Raw genomic sequence first — 16,041 nt, 5'->3', positions numbered from 1 at the left:
GGGTCCGGCGTCGGGAGGTCGCGATGGCGCTGAGCAGGGTCTGAGAGGCGGCGGCAGCGGGGGGCTGGGGAGCGAGAGGTCGGGGAGGCGGCGGGCGCTGGGATGGCGGAGCAGAGGCGAAGGTTGGTGCGGCTGGCGGTGTTGGAGGAGCTCCGGGCCTCTTACGGGATTAAGGTGAAGAGCGGGAGCTTCCTGGTGGCGGCCAAGCAGCCGGGAGCGGCGGCCGCGGAGGTAAGGGGGGCGGTAACGCTGCGGCGCTGACGGAGGGCACCGGCTCCCCGGGCCGGGCGGGGTGGGGGAGCACGGCGGTTGCCGCTGTGGGAGCAAAGCTCACGCGGGTCCGGGAGCCGGTCTTCTGTCCCCGGTGGGGCCGGGTGGCCACCGGTTCTGGCGTCAGTGACGTTATCGTAACGCTGTTGCTCCTGCTAGCCCCCGGCAGGGCATAACCTCCCCCCGTGGGGAAACGCCTTCATCCCTGCAATGGGGAAAGTCGTTTTTTCCCCCTTTTCCTCAGCGAGCAAGTGCTCCAGACGGTCGTCAGGATAGGCGTGTTGTGATTTAGTAAGGTAATGGTTTAGTGATGCTGCGTTCCCCCCGCCCGTTTAGGACCTGAATGTTGCAAGGCAGACCAGACGGTGAACGAGATGCGTTCCTCCTTTTGTTAATGCAGTTGATACTCTCTCAAACACGCGTGCGTGCCTCTGGTCTATGCGAGAGCTTTTTACACTTTACTCCGCTTAATGTCACTCACTATGGAATTTAAATCTTAGTGGTTGTATTATTTTTTGGAATACATAGCTACTCTGTAGTTTCTAAAAGCTTTATGTCTTTTACTTTACTTGGTTCTTTAAATTTTTGGTTTGAAGGGCTTTATTTGCATGGTTTCTTAGTATAAGACATGACTGTGGGTATTTTGGTACAGACAGATCTGGCCTTGATTTGCCTGTGCTCTGAGGAATGAAATCTGTCCTGTTATCTTAAATACCTACTTTGAATACGTTGAAGGAAAAAAGTGTGTTTTCTGTCTCAGGACTCTTATTTAAAACTGAAGTATCATAATGGTGCCAGTTTATACAGCATTGAAGTCCATTTCAGAACACGGATCTTCTGGTAGACTCTAATTTATACAGCGCGGACCGCTATCAAGTCTTAAGATCCCTGTGCAACTGATATGGCACAGAACGGAACATTCTCAGAACGAGCTTTCTGTAAGGCTGAGAAGATATTGCAAAATGCTGCAGTAACCCTTGGTCAATATAAACCAAAGAAGTTGCGAAAACACATGCTTGAGTTGGGTTGTTTGGAAAGGGAGAGAGCAAGAGTAAAGTTAGAATTAGTTTCTTCCCCCTTGTCAACATCAAGCACGTGGTTCTAGACTTTTTTTTTTATTTGAAGGGAAGGTAATAAGAACTGTGAATAATATATGTATGTCATAATAAAAGATGTCTATATAGCTGTCTGTAGTGCTTAAATTTTATACAGGGAAGAAAATGTATATTTAAATACAACTGAGCAAGGTAGGAAAAGGTATAGAATAACATTTGTTTTGCCAGGGGGCATTCTATTTCTATTGTAAGGGAACAGACATACATTTATTTTAAGAACTTAAATCGCAACTTCTGATATTTGAAACAAAACCTGGTAAAGTGAGGATATCAGTTACGAATTTTAAATGTTGAATTACAAGCCACTGGAATTCTCTATTACATAATCTTGTAAATACAGAAAAACATTATATCTTGGAGTTGTTTACCTTTTTGTACTTTTAATAGCAACCTGGAATACAATGACAAACGTGTTGCTTCTCTTTCCTTATCTTGTTATGCTTGTTTTCTGTAGGACAGACAGGCCCAAGGTGGCCTAATGGGTTAGTTATTGATTAACTAGTTTCCCAACATGGTCAGCACTTTGAATTTCACGTATAAATGACCAAGAGTTGCATTCATCTCTGATAACAAGTTCCGCACGATCCTAATCCCCTTCTGGTTGGGGGAGGGGCTGGCTTGCATGTTCTGCAAATATAAATAGAAAAGAGGTGGGGCAAAGAAAAAAAAGTACAAGTTGTTACATTGAAATGTGGGCTTTTATAACTGAAACAACTGTGCAGTAACCTCAGGTAAACATTTAAAAAAAAAATGCTGTAGGTGAGCATCAGTAGTAATGACTGAAGAAATTGCTTATTTTCTAGTATGTAACAGATACTCTGATGTCTTGCTATAAGGCAGTAGAGTTATAACAGTTTCTTAAATACAAATGCTAAATATGAGAGTTCAGAACAGTTTTCTAGACTATTCAGTTGAGTTTAATCCTTCCTGAAACAGCAATCTTGAGTGCCTCAGATGAAGAAAAAAAATAACTTTAAAAAAAAAAAAGTTATTTCAAATGTGTTGTGTTCATTTTTAAGAAAAATAGGATTTAGTCAATTTGAAAAGGTAAGGTGAGATTCCAGAACGGTCTCTTTAATATCCTTACTGATTTGGGGGCCTTATAGGAAGACTGACTCCTTGTAAAATAAAAAGTGCAAAACATACTGCAGAAGACCTTTCTATTCTTTCACAGTAATCTAGGGTGTTACTTGTAACTAGAATCAGCATAGGCTCAGATATCCAGAGATGATAGTGCTTTTCCTGACAATACCTCTTACCTACCTTATCTGAAAGACTTTGTTTTTTGTCTTAACTACCCTTCTGTTTGTACTTTGTGGAATGCGTGCTTTTCTGTAATATGTAGTTGGTAACCCTATCAACTTTTGAATAACATTAATTGCATTTTGTGTTTTAGGGTAAAATCTTTGGAATATCTTTTCATGCGTTACCGCAATCACTTGTGCCAGAATATGGTTATATTCCGAGGTAAATTAACACTGTGTATTTAGATTTATGCTTACTTTGCTCTCTTTATAGTATTGAACTCTTGTCAGAAGAGGAAGCATGATATTTATTCCAGGCCTGATAAAGCTTATGGGGGATATAAGAATAGTTGCAGGTGGGGAAGGAGGGATGCAGAAGTTAGATGGGGAATTCAAAGCCACGGCTATCATTCAGTTGTATTTCTTTATGCTTCTTGTCATTGGGGGAAAACTTTCCTATATATTAAGTTTTACCTATTTATCATGAAATAGTTTTTCTGGGGGAAAAAAAAAAGTTTTATTCTAGGTGTCAGAAGTATGTTACTGTTCTTTCCTCAGCTTTCTTGTTGATTCATGTGAATATTTGGAAGAACACATTCATACCGAGGGACTCTTCAGAAAGTCTGGATCTATTGTTCGTTTAAAAGCTTTAAAGGTATTCTCTAAAGCCTCTTTTTTTTTTTTTTTTTTAATCTGCATTTCACTTGATCATCTGCATGTTTTAGTTTTTGGACTCTTCAGCCATATTTGAGTTTTAATATTGGAAGTAGACTGGTAACGTTACCTGCTTTAGAAATGAGAGGAGATCTAGTCCAGAAACTGGCGAACCTCACCTTTTTTAGTCCAGAAACTGGCGAACCTCACCTTCCCCTCCCCCCCCCCGGGAAATTCTTCAGCTTTCCAGATGGTGAGAATACACTTGTGACTAAACAAGTGTATGCACACTGGATACTGTGAGGATATTTGTTTAGCAGTGTTCTCCCAGAAGGATGCATACATGGGAAACCTGTAAATAAACACATGTGGTCTGACAACATAGTCTGTGTCTCTTTGTAGATACTGAAGTTAGGTAAAACATGACAAGGCTGAAACTAAAAATGGGGAAGATGTGACTGTCTTTTCTGATACAGGCTAGAGGATTAATACCTAAACTTAGAAATCTGACAGTATGTTGAAGACTTCAAATCATGTTTCTTATGAACAATTTCAGAGTAAACTGGATCAAGGTGAAAACTGCCTCTCAGCTGCGCTGCCATGTGATGTTGCAGGGCTTCTTAAACAGTTCTTTAGAGAGCTGCCAGAACCCATCCTTCCACCTCACCTGCAGGAAGGCCTTTTCAAAGCTCAGCAGCTAGGAAACGAGAAGAAAACTGCAACTGTGTTGCTGTCGTGTTTGATGGCCGACAGAACAATTGAAGCTTTGAGATACTTTTTCAACTTTCTGAGAACTGTGTCCCTACGGTCAGTGTAAAGAGACTGCTTGTAAACACCTCCCAATTTCTTTAACAACTTCTCTTTCCAGGCAACTGCTGTAACTTGCTGTGAGTGGTTTGTGACTTTAAACTTTATCTGCAGTCATTCACTAGAATTCAGTCATGATCTTTTCTTTCATAAATCCAGAGTGTTTTCTTTATAAAACCTTGTTTTGCTGGAGACTTAACTTTGTTCCATTCTTTCATAGCTGTATTCCTCATGCTTCTTTGGAAAGCAAAAGAAGTGACTGATAAAGTTAACATAATCTAACTGATACCTGGCATTCCCCAAAACTAACTAGGGTCTGTAACCTCTTGATTTCAATGACGTAGTCATGTGATTACCTAGCTTGGGGTGCTTAAGTCTACACATTAATCTCTGTATGTGAGCACTCAAGCGAATTACTCCGTTGGTTGGGGTTTTTTTTTTTCAACTACATTTGTCTTATTTGGTCTTTTCTCGCTCTACTGCTTATGTCCTGATAATTTGTGTAAAAAAACCTTTTCTTGTTAAGATCCAATGAAAACAGAATGGATAGCAGTAACCTGGCAGTGATTTTTGCACCCAACCTCTTGCACTCGAATGAAAATGAAAAGATGTCAGCCAGTACAGAAAAAAAAATTCGCTTGCAAGCTGCTGTTGTGCAAACACTTATTGACCATGCAGCAGAAATAGGTAAGATGATAAATGTTTATCAAAATGTCTTGTTGCACATACCTGTATACAGCTTTTCAACTTTTTAAGTAACGTCAAAAAAAAAAATTTCTCAACTAATTCAGGACAAGTACCAGAATTTATCTTGGAAAAGATTCCTGCAATGTTAGGTGTTGATGCCTTTCAATCTACTCCCTCACTGTGGGGCCACGAAGACAGTGAAAATGAATCTCCCAGTGAATGTAAGAAGAGGAGGCACCGAAGTGTTGGAGGTAGGTATGTTGTGTGAAAGTTTTAGCAACTAAAATAGAATTATTTTGAGACTTCAGGTATGCTGATCCTAAGCACTTGCTTCTTCCACAAGCAGAATAGATGCCTGTGAAATTTGTTGGGTTTGATTTGCAAAATCTATATAAGACTTCAGTAATCACATCACTTTATTGTATATCTACTCTGAGTTTATTCTAGTGTCTGTTGTCTACCAGAGAAGCTGTTTTGCTTGTGTTTGGATTTGTGAAGCCAGAATAATGTTCCAGCTTTTTCCTGAGTCAACTTCAGATCCTGTTGCAGAACACTGATAAAGTGAAGATTTTTTTTTTTGCTAGTTTTGAAATTACACTTGGACACTCAAAGATATTGCATACTTTGATAAGTTAGGTCATGAGAAGGCAAGGATATAAATGGCATGTGTGTTTTGAATTAGAGAAACTAATTTGTGTCTCGAAATATAACTCTGAATTCGATATTGTTGGATACTGTGTGCTCTGATATCATGGTTCTGTTGGGTTGGTTTTGGGGGGGGGTTTTTTTTTTTGCAATTTAGCTATTCAATAGGGGTGAGTTTTTTGCCAAATATGGACAATCAAATGGTATATTCTCTGTTCTGCATTCTCTTTGAGGAAATACTATGGAATACGTATGCTTGACTTGATTCAAATCCACTATAACACTGATCTTGTATGTATTGCTATAAAAATATGAGTATGTATTTAGCTCATGTACCTGGAATATTAATCCTGACAGCAATTGATATTAAGGCTTTATTATTGTATATGTTTAGCCAAGGCATGGGGTTTTTGTGTAATACACTTTACCACTCTGAAGAAGGGAGATCATCCTGGAGTTGCAAGGTGATAGATGTTTGTGAATGTTAACATTTTGAGGAGAAGCAGTTAGAATTTGTTAATTCTGTGGAATAGGTTCTGGTAGTAGGCAGCTTCTATTCTTTCTCCAGATGTAGTAAAACATAATATTACTACACTTTATCTATTTTTAAAGATGAGTTTTTAAAAACTACCTGATATCTACCAGACACCATAAAAGAAGTACCGCAGGCTTATAGTTTGCTAAGCTTTGCTATGAACACGTGGAAATACAACTGTAGGTTGCAATAGAACTTAATAAAAATACTTCCATTTTACACTTTTAAAAGTGGGAGAAGCAGTAAAATTTCATGCATTTACTCTGCTGGGTTTAATTTTGCCTTAAAAAAAAAAAAAAAACAAACCAAAAAAACCCACCCCAAAACAAAAACATGTAGTTCACAGAAAAGTTGTACGTTATTTCTTCACAAGACCAAAATTTCATACTTCTATTTGGGCCTGACTTCAAAGTTCTAAGAGCTTTTCAGCTTCAAAGATGACTGTCCAGTAAAGTGAGAAAGTCTGAGACTTTCTGTGAGAGAGACTTCAGTGGAAACCTTCTAGGTTTGCCTACAAGAAATCAGAAGGCCTATGATTTTATAATGACCAGTAGAATTTTCTACAAGAAACTTCTGTTGTCTGTGCATGAATCTTTTGTTTTTTTTAAGGAAAATAGAATTTTTCAGCTATTGTGAAAGCAACAAAAACTATTCTGGTGAGAAGATCTGGACTATAGTTTTCTTTACATCAACCACCCATTTAAAATGATTTGCTTTATTTCTCTCTGAAAGAGTACAAGCTAAATGAGTTGAAAATAGAGCAAGACAAACTTCGTATTTAAATTTGATTGCTCGGTGTGTCTTGCGTTTCAGATATTGTTAGTGGAGCATTGAATAAATTTAAATCTAACAGAACACCCTCCACTACACCTCAACAAGGCAGAAGCGGTAGGTATTGGTGTATTTGTACTAAATAAAGCCCATGCAGTATCTTCTGGATTTGTCAACTATATTCCACAAATTTTTTTAACTGAAGAACTAGAACTTAGTTGAAGATACGTGATTACATCTAAATTGTTTAAAACTTTGAATATAGATACATATTTATTGAGGATACTGCATTTACTGTAGTTCTTGGAGCAGCTACAATCACTGCAGCAGCGGGCTGTGCGGTTCTAGGATTACACAACTGAACTTGTGCTTTTTATCTAATGCACACTAAGGCTTCGGTGCAGTAGTGCAGCATTTTATCATCTTGGGAATGAATTTGCCAGGACTGAAATTCTTTCACTCTTACTCTGTCTCTTACAGAAGATTACTATACTTTTTTCCTCCCCCCCTCCTAATACCTATATTATTTTATTAATGTGTGGTTTTGGATTTTCCTTTCTGGTACTCTAACTTGCGGAAAAAAACAGCAAAATAAAAAAACAAACCCTAAGCTATACCGATTGCTTTGCCTGTTCAAAACGCATGCACGTTGGCTAAGCTTTTACAACAATTTTCTTTGAGTTTAAAAAAAAAAAAAACAACTGTTTATATTTTAGTAAACTCTCGACAATTTAAGCTGTTATTGCAGATTTGGTTTTCTTAATTTCAGTCCTTTCATCAGTGACTCCGGTGGTTCTTACTCCAAGCACCAAGCGTAAACTTCCAACTGATTGCTCTCAGGGCATGTCCAGCAAGAAAAGACGATCTTTTAAGCATAGTTTTGCTTTTGAGTTGTTACCAAGTAGCATTTTTAACAGCAGCTCAACACCAGCGTCAGGTACAGTGCCTTCATTTTTCCTTGCTGCTTGAAGTGGTTGTTGATGGCTTTTAATTTAAATGTACAGTCTTTTGTTCTTGTTAGGCAGTCATTGATAAACTTCACTTAACAGTGTTCCTTGCACTACTTTCCTGTCTTAATAAATAGTCTATGTTTATGTTCATCAGTGACTGTCATGGTACATGGATTGAGCAAAAGCAAAATTCTGTTTCTTGTTTTCTGTTATATTAATCCCTCAAATCTGCAACCCTGATGTCCTTTTATCTTTTTCAGTCCCTGTGTATCACCTAGGTTATACTCACGTTTCTGTCTTAACACACAAATCCATGAAGACTGCCTATGCTTCCAACCTTTTGAAAGTTGTAGCCTTCTTCCGTCTCCTAAATATTTAAATAGCCGGTTTTAGCTCTATGTGAAATGTAATTGTTGCTATTATAAAGGTTCTTTCTTGAATGCAATCACCTCTTATTTTCTCTAGATGCTAAATATTCTCAAAATCCTATAGAAAAAGTTTTACTTTTGTTTGATAATTCTTTAATACTACTTCATTCCACTAGAGTGCTTCCAGCTGTCAGGCTCTTCTGCAAATCCTATTTTATTTTTGTTTGGTTCCTTAATGTGCTGCCAACTGAAGTTAGAGGAAAAAGAAATTGCTAGAGTGGCTATGTTTTGCCTGAAGATCAATTTTTTTTCTGCAGTTGAGTGGTATAAAACTTCTTGCTTTTGTTTATTAAGTCATTTCATGCTCACCATGAAATTCTTGTTTCTATGGATAAGCAAACCAAAGCAATTACATTCTCTAAAGGTAGTAATGCATCTGTGTGATAAAAAAGTTCAGTAGAATAGCAACTCTCTCATTTATTGTTGCTTTAACTGTTCTGGCTAGGTATGTAAAAAAGCATACTGCAAATAATATTAAGACTGAATCTAATTTTTCTTATTAAGCTCATAATTTGAGGAACTGATCTGATGATAGCAGTGTGGAAACTTAACTGAGGTAGTGATATCAGTAGCACGCAATTAATTGCAATCCAGCTGCTTCTATGGATGCTACAAGCAACAGCTTCATTTAATATTAAATAAAAGTAGAAGTCAAAGTAATTTCAAGCCAGCACTCCACAAAATAAACACACAAATCTGTGCTGTTTAAAAACCTATTCTTTACTGTATTAACTGTTAACTCTTTATCTGAAAAAATGTGACTATTTTAAGATCATGTAAATATGATTTTGTTCCTGTAGTTCAGTTTGAAGCAAGCCCTTGTGTGTCTCTTGAGTCATCACAAACCTCACTGTCTCCTTCAACTGGTGGTGAAAATCATCTGTCTAGTACAGGGAACAGAAGAAGTAAAAGACACGCAAGCAAAAAATTATACAGGTAATTTGCCTTAGCTCTCAGAAACTGAAGATAAATTGGAAAGTCAAGACCCCTTAACTAATGATGTGTAAAATTTCAATCTGTCTTTAAAATGATCTTTTTTGGTGTTCAAAACATACCAAATTTTTATAGTAATCTTAAAATCACCAGATCTTCCAATGTGGCAAAATGGAGCTCAAAACAAAATAAGATCTGGTATAGTAGCCTCCTGTGCCTATTATAAAAGCTTGTCAAGAAGGCAATAGAAGAAGTAAAACTAGAGGAAATAACCATAAATAAGTGTCAGGATGTTTTCATTGACCTCCTAAAGAGTTTTTTGCATGTCACTTCTTCCCCTCTGTCCTCCCAGGGCTGAATCAGGAAAGACAGGTTGTTTTTCTCCAAAGATTAGCCGAAAAGAAATGGTTCGTAGGTCATTACGCTTAAAGTTTGGTTTGGGGAAAAGCAATAGAGAAATGGTAAGTATTCTGCTTCTAACCCAGTCTTCTTGTTACCGTGCAAATTTTGATCCTAAGTTTTGGGCACTGCTTTTCAGTAGCAGGAAGGACTTATTTGGTAATGGAGGGATCACAGCATAACTGGACCTGCTATCAAGTACAAGAAGGCCTAGGTTTATTTTCATAGCAGTAACCGATCAGCTTGTACTGGGTTTGGCTGGGATGGGGCAAGAGGCTGGGGCAGGGGACAGCTGACCTGAATTGACCAAGGAACTATTCCATGCCATGTAATGTCATGCTCACCAATAAAACTGGGATGGGGGAAGTTTTTGCAAAGCAGCCACTGCTCAGGGGCTGGCTGGGCATCAGTCTACTTGTCGTGAGTGATTGCTTTTGCATCACTTGTGGGTTTGGGGATTTTTTGTTTTTGTCCCCCCGCCCCTCCCACCCCCCCCCGCCCCTCCCACCCCCCCCCGCCTCCTTTTGCCTTTCCAGTTCTCTCCCTCATCCTGCTGGGGAGTCGGGGGAGTGAGCAAGCAGCTCCTTTTGCCTTTCCAGTTCTCTCCCTCATCCTGCTGGGGAGTTGGGGGAGTGAGCAAGCGGCTGGATGGGAGCTTACTTGCCAGCTGGGGTCAACCCACCACACTTGTGATCAGTAGGTCTCACAGTTCCTGAAATTCTGATATTACAGAGCTTATGCACAGAATCACTATGTTCAGGGTGTGGTTAAGCCTATCTTACTGCAGGTGGGTTGTTCCCTACCTAGGTCTACAGAGAATCGAGGGAAGATTAATTATGGCCAAGAAAAGGCTGCTGTGGCTGATTTGCATAGCCTTTTCCTGGAGGTTCCTCTGTAAATGGGATTCCATTACTTTTTATATGAAAGTAATTAACATCTTTTGTTTGTTCAAGAATATTGTATCAGGATGTGCAGTGGGTAATAGATCTGAAAACATTGGAAGGCGTCTTGCAAGTCAACAAGGTTTGGAAAGCAGAACTGAATGTGCAAAAAGAGATGTACTCTTCAGCCCATGTGTCAATGAAAAATTCCTTAAGAAAGGTAAGTATCTAACAGAATATATTACATGGGAAAACTTTCACTTTTATAAAGCAAAAGTAACTTTATGGATAAAGGTATAAAAGCAATTGGATTAAAAGTGCTTCTAGCTAGTAGGACAAAAGTTACTTGAATGTTAGTGGCTCCTGGGGAAAAAGAATCGGTTTAGGACAGGCTTGTTGTGTTTTTAGTGTATTTTAGTAGTTCTCTTTTGTTAGTTATCTCATTTTTAGCAGGATGAGATACGTGATTTCAGTTCTTAATATTACGACTTTTTTTTCACATCTCTGAAACTTAAGGGAGTAATGGCATCTTTAAATTCAGTGCTGCTTTGATAATTGGGGTGTCTTAGCAAGAATTTTGCCTATAATGACCATTAAAATCGCAAGATGATATTCTTAAACACTGTGATATTTATTTTAAGGTTCAAAGAATGTGAGCAAGTCAGAAGAAAACTTTCTAACTCCAAAATGCCACGATAAAGTAGTTCACCGAATGTCATGGAATAGTCCTACTGTTACAGATTCTCAGGCGATCAGCAGGAATGAGGGAATTCTACCAGGACACCCTGAAACGGGAATCAGTTCTTCAGAATCTGTTTTGGTATTTGGAAAGCCACCAGTTGTTCCAGATGAGTTCAAATCCACAACTGTAAGCAAACAAGACAACAGCTTAGAACTTTTTCTTTGTGAAGATGAAAGTACTTCAACAGCAGAAACATTACTGAAAGTTAAACAAGCCTTTTCTGCATCTGGAAGTAATTGTCATAATTTGATAGGTGATACAAAATCTTCCTTCTCAGATGTAGCAGGAGAAACATTAAATGAAACTCTGTGTCTCACAGGGCTCAGTCTGGAGAAAGAACTGTTAGCTCAAGAAGTTTCGGAAAATCTAGCAAATACAAAATCCGGAGAGCTGTTGCACCAATTTAATCAATCTTATGCTATTGATAATCAGCAATCAAAAAACGATGAAATTAAAGTTATGGAGAAAAGAAACTTCAAAACTTCTATTGAGATTGAACTTCAGGTCCCGAAACCAGATATAAAAAATGTAACAGAACTTCCTGTGCCTCAAGTACTGGCCAGGGAAGACAAGTTGACTGTTCAGAACAGTTCATCAAAAGACGACTTAAACAAATTAGATTCCTTCGGAAGAAAAGAGGGAATAGAATTAAAGCACTCACACACAGCTGAAAACTGTATGGTAAAATGCTGTAATTTGGAAGAAGATGCCACTAAACTTTCTGTGGCAGGACAGCTTCCTACTTCGCAGTTGCCTAAATCACAAAATGAAGTAGGCAACCAATACTTGCAAGCTGAAAATTCTGATAAAACTTTAACTAAAACATCAACTGTTTCTGACCGTGGAAAGGTTTCTGACCACATACTATGGTTCAACAAGCTTTCATTAAATGATCCAAGTTCTGCAAGCAAAACTAAACCACCTCTTAAGTTTCAGCGTACTCCTGTTAGACAGTCTGTAAGAAGAATGAATTCCTTATTGGAGGCTAACAGACGATCTGTAAGCTCTCAGCTGCTTAAAGCAAGTGATGTTGGTTCACCACTTGTTAAATCTTTGAGCTATGATTCTGCGCTGTTCTCCTGCACAGAAAAGCCCTCGAAGAATTCTGTGGCTTTGCCACTCAAGTGTGAAAGTATGTATGACCAAGTTTCTGTATCTCATAAGCAGCTAGACTTAACATCCAAATCATGTTACAGGCCGTTAAATCCATCAGACAAGCCTGATGTTTCTGTCAGAACTGCTGGAATCCATGAACAGAAAGTGACTGTTCATCCATCAAAGACTGTTCTAGAAGATCTAACCAATCATGAAACAGTGAAATCCAGTTTAAGAGTTAACACAAATATAAATATTCCAGGTGCTGCCCCAGAAAAATCTACAATCAGAAGAAGTGCTCCAGGAAAAGAAAGAGTTCGCTATAGAGGCTCTCCAAAGAATCCAATATCTAAAGTGAAACTGCTACCAACTGCAAAACCAGTAGACTTATAAGATCAAATATGATGGCTAAATGGGCTTATTGTAACTCGGTTAGTCCTTGGAAAATCTAAATTTGTATGATTATTTTTTTAGCTCTAATTATTTGTATTTTTTGATTTATTTTTTTAACTGTACGAGTCATGGACTTGTACAAATAACTTGTTTTACATTGAGGTTTTCTTCATTTACTGAAACTTTTGTAAATGCTAGTCAGTTCATCCAAATGAATTTGACTTCTAAAACAAAAATAACCTGTTTTTACAAATGTTTGTGTTAGATCTCATATTTGATTATCTCAGCTTCTAAAAACATGCTGCATCTCCCAAAACAATTTTTGCAGTATTTAGACTAAGTACAAAGTTTTTTAAAAAGAATTCTCAAGCATTTAAAACAAAACTAACAGACATGTGAAGGAAAATGTCTTGATGCTGAGTATTGGTAGTTAAATTTATTTACTTCTTAGTTTTAACTGTATTGTAGCACTACTTTGATATTTAAGTTGGACCTTACACCAGCTCTACTTCAAGGCAATGGTTTTTATTTCTATTGGAGTAAATTGGGAGCATATTTTCCTTGTTGAGTAGGTAAATGAATTATATTTTGACATGACACACTGGACAATTGTTAGAACGCATGGAAAATAAATGTGCAGTTTATTCAAGAAGTAAAGTCTTAAAACTTCATCTAGCAATGTGTTCTGCAATACATAGGTATCGAGTATTTTCAGTTGTGAGCAGTAAAATGTTTTATCTTAATATGAAAGGATGGTTTTAACTTATTTTTAGAGCAATAGAATAGTGTTAACTAGGTGGTGCAGAAGCAGGTTTTGGATGCTGATAATGTTGCAAGAGACGAATGTAAGAAGCCATAGTGTGTTAAAACTTGATTTGCATGAGCAAATGTTTACATCTTTTGGAATTAAAACTGTTTATGTCTGCCATCAGTTGTAAAATTATTTAAGAGTAAACACTTGAGACTGTTCGTTAGCTTTCTGTATGTACGAATTGCTTATTGGCAAAATGTAAGAGCTGAAAGCACTGGGTACTTCTGGTTTTAATAAAACCATTGGTTTTGTCCCTTTTCTGAGCCCATTCTTCTATAATGACTTAGAAATTTAGATTATGTTGTCATATGCAGACTGTGGACATCAAAAATGAGTAAGTTTGAAAATACTGAAGTCAGAAGTGATTCTGTTCTGGCTCTCCTTTTTGTTCATCTTAGATACATCTTGGTGATTCTCACAACTAGCAAAAGGCATGGTGCAACATAATTTAGCAGGAGTAGGCTTCTAAATTTCTTGAGTGATATGTCAATGAAGAATAGTTCTGCTTGCTTTCTGTTCCCTGCCTCCTTCCCCACATATCCACCAACTTACTACCTGAACTGGTTCAGCTCAGTGACCTGGTGGAAACCTCTGGCCCCCATCAGCCCAGCTGAGCTGCGTCACTCTGTTGCTACATTATTGTTAAGACCTAACACTGGGGAAACAGCTGTGAGAGGATCTTAACCACAACACCAAGCAATCCTGTTAAGTGCTGGAAACTTCAGTTTCATGAAATAAGGGAGCCAGTGTAACAGCTCACCACCATCCAAAGAGGAAGCTGCTTCTCCCTGCTCTCGGCTACGTGCTCCGACCCTCTGCCTTTAGCTGGTGCTGGCAGATCCCTCAGTAGGCTGCATGTAGGCAGCAGTGCACCATGTTTTGTATCATTCCATTGAGGTAAATAAGGCTCAGCAAAGCAACTGCCAGCTGTCATAGCTGATGCAAGGAGGTAGGAGATAAAGGCAATGTCATGAGGAAGAAAATTAGATCTAAACTCCTGTAATAGTGAGCTGTCACATCAATTCGTGTTTGAAAGAGCAAGACTTGAGATTTTTTTTTTTTCTGCTAATATGTACCAAAAATTTTGATTGCTAATGTAGCTTTGACAATGTGTCATGGATGGAGCAGTAAACTATTTTTGATTGTCAATGCAAGCCAGTGTCCTGGTTTTGGCTGGGATAGAGTTAATTTCCTTCCTAGTAGCTGGTACAGTGCTGTGTTTTGGATTTAGGGTGAGAACAATGTCGATAACACACCGATGTTTTAGTTGTTGCTAGGTAATGCTTACACTAGTCAAGGACTTTTCAGCTTCCCATGCTCTACCGACTGAGAAGGCTGGAGGTGCACAAGAAGCTGGGAGGGGGCACAGCCGGGACAGCTGACCCAAACTGGCCAAAGGGACATTCCATACCATGTGATGTCATGCTCAGTATATAAACAGGGGGAAAGCTGGCCAGGGGGGCCGCTGCTCAGGGATTGGGTGGGCATCGGTTGGCAGGTGGTGAGCAATTGCATTGTACATCACTTGCTTTGTATATTCTTATTCTTATCATTATTTTATTTTATTTTAATTATTAAACTGTTTTTATCTCAACCCACAAGTTTTCTCACTTTTGCTCTTCTGATTCTCTCACCCATCCCACTGGGGAGGGGGAGAGTGAGTGAGCGGCTGGGTGGTGCTCAGTTGCCGGCTGAGGTTAAACCACAACAGTCCTTTTTGGTGCCCAATGTGGGGCACAAAAGGTTTGAGATAATAACAGATTAACCACAGCACATTAAGGAATTTATATCTGTTAACACTTGCAGGTCACAATATTTATTCATCTGTTCTCGATATTAGTTTATCTGATTTGCATCTTTTTTTTTTTTTGCTGTACATGTTAAAGATCGGTGTTGGTTTTTGCAGTTTGCTGTCGTCTGCAGTGATTAGTGATGTTTTGCCTGGGAGGTTTGCTATTGAAACACTGACCTTGAGCTTAATTTGGTATTTGAGCTTTGTACTGAAGCCATTACTGTACTTTGGGTACCAGTTCATGGGACAATCATCAATTATAGTTCTTCCTCTGAGAGTTTTTTTACGGAGGAAATACAGAATGGCAGCGTCGCTACCTTCTTCTATGATGTTTCCTCCTTCTTTACAATAACTTTTCGGTATCTTGAACAGCCTTGGGTAGTTAAGATACTTCTATTGGTATTTCTTGGGAATATTGTTTCGGTTTTATCTAAGGTTAATAAGCAATTTAAGAATATCATCCAGAGATCTGTCCCAAGGCTGGATAGTTATGAGTGGCAGGGTGTGTGTGATAGCATGGGCAAATACCTAGGCCAGTGGGCGCCCCCGGTGTTTTGGAACTTCACCCCTGAGCAAGTGCAGAATCCTGAAAAGTTAGTAGAATATTTGGAAAAAGTATGCTGTCACCCTGGCAACTCCAGAGAGACGCAGATCATTGCAACGTGCTGGGGTCTGGCCCATGCCTACCGAGCCCTGTTCAACACCATTCAGTACCCTCAAAGGGAAGAGAAGGTCTCTGGATCTGACGGTAAAACGACAGGCACTGCAGCTGAAACAAAAAACCAATCTGTGCCGGTATCAGTTGCCCCTGTACACAAGAAGAAATATTGGAAGTCGGCTCATTTAGTAAGGGAGGAAGACGTGTATGAGGCAGACTATCCTGGAGTAG

General features: G+C 38.8%; 1 protein-coding gene across 2 annotated transcripts; it reads left to right on the top strand.

Annotated features, from left to right (window-relative positions):
* Positions 1-102: 102 nt before the first annotated feature.
* On the top strand, positions 103-13,618 carry ARHGAP11A (Rho GTPase activating protein 11A). 2 transcript variants are annotated; one of them, XM_076344914.1, is made up of 12 exons: positions 103-231; positions 2,782-2,852; positions 3,188-3,284; positions 3,840-4,090; positions 4,617-4,777; positions 4,882-5,028; positions 6,771-6,845; positions 7,498-7,665; positions 8,907-9,042; positions 9,392-9,500; positions 10,392-10,539; positions 10,961-13,618. In XM_076344914.1, exons 1-12 carry the CDS (start codon positions 103-105, stop codon positions 12,547-12,549), a joined length of 3,081 nt encoding a protein of 1,026 aa, XP_076201029.1. In that variant the 3' UTR covers positions 12,550-13,618. The 2 variants fall into 2 exon arrangements, with proteins under 2 accessions (XP_076201029.1, XP_076201030.1); XM_076344915.1 differs by lacking the exon at positions 6,771-6,845.
* Positions 13,619-16,041: the final 2,423 nt, after the last annotated feature.

Source organism: Aptenodytes patagonicus, chromosome 7 (genome assembly GCF_965638725.1).
Source record: "Aptenodytes patagonicus chromosome 7, bAptPat1.pri.cur, whole genome shotgun sequence".
NCBI lineage: Eukaryota > Metazoa > Chordata > Aves > Sphenisciformes > Spheniscidae > Aptenodytes > Aptenodytes patagonicus.
The sequence above is the reverse complement of the archived record's forward strand: the minus strand, read 5'-3'. Positions and strand labels throughout refer to the sequence as shown.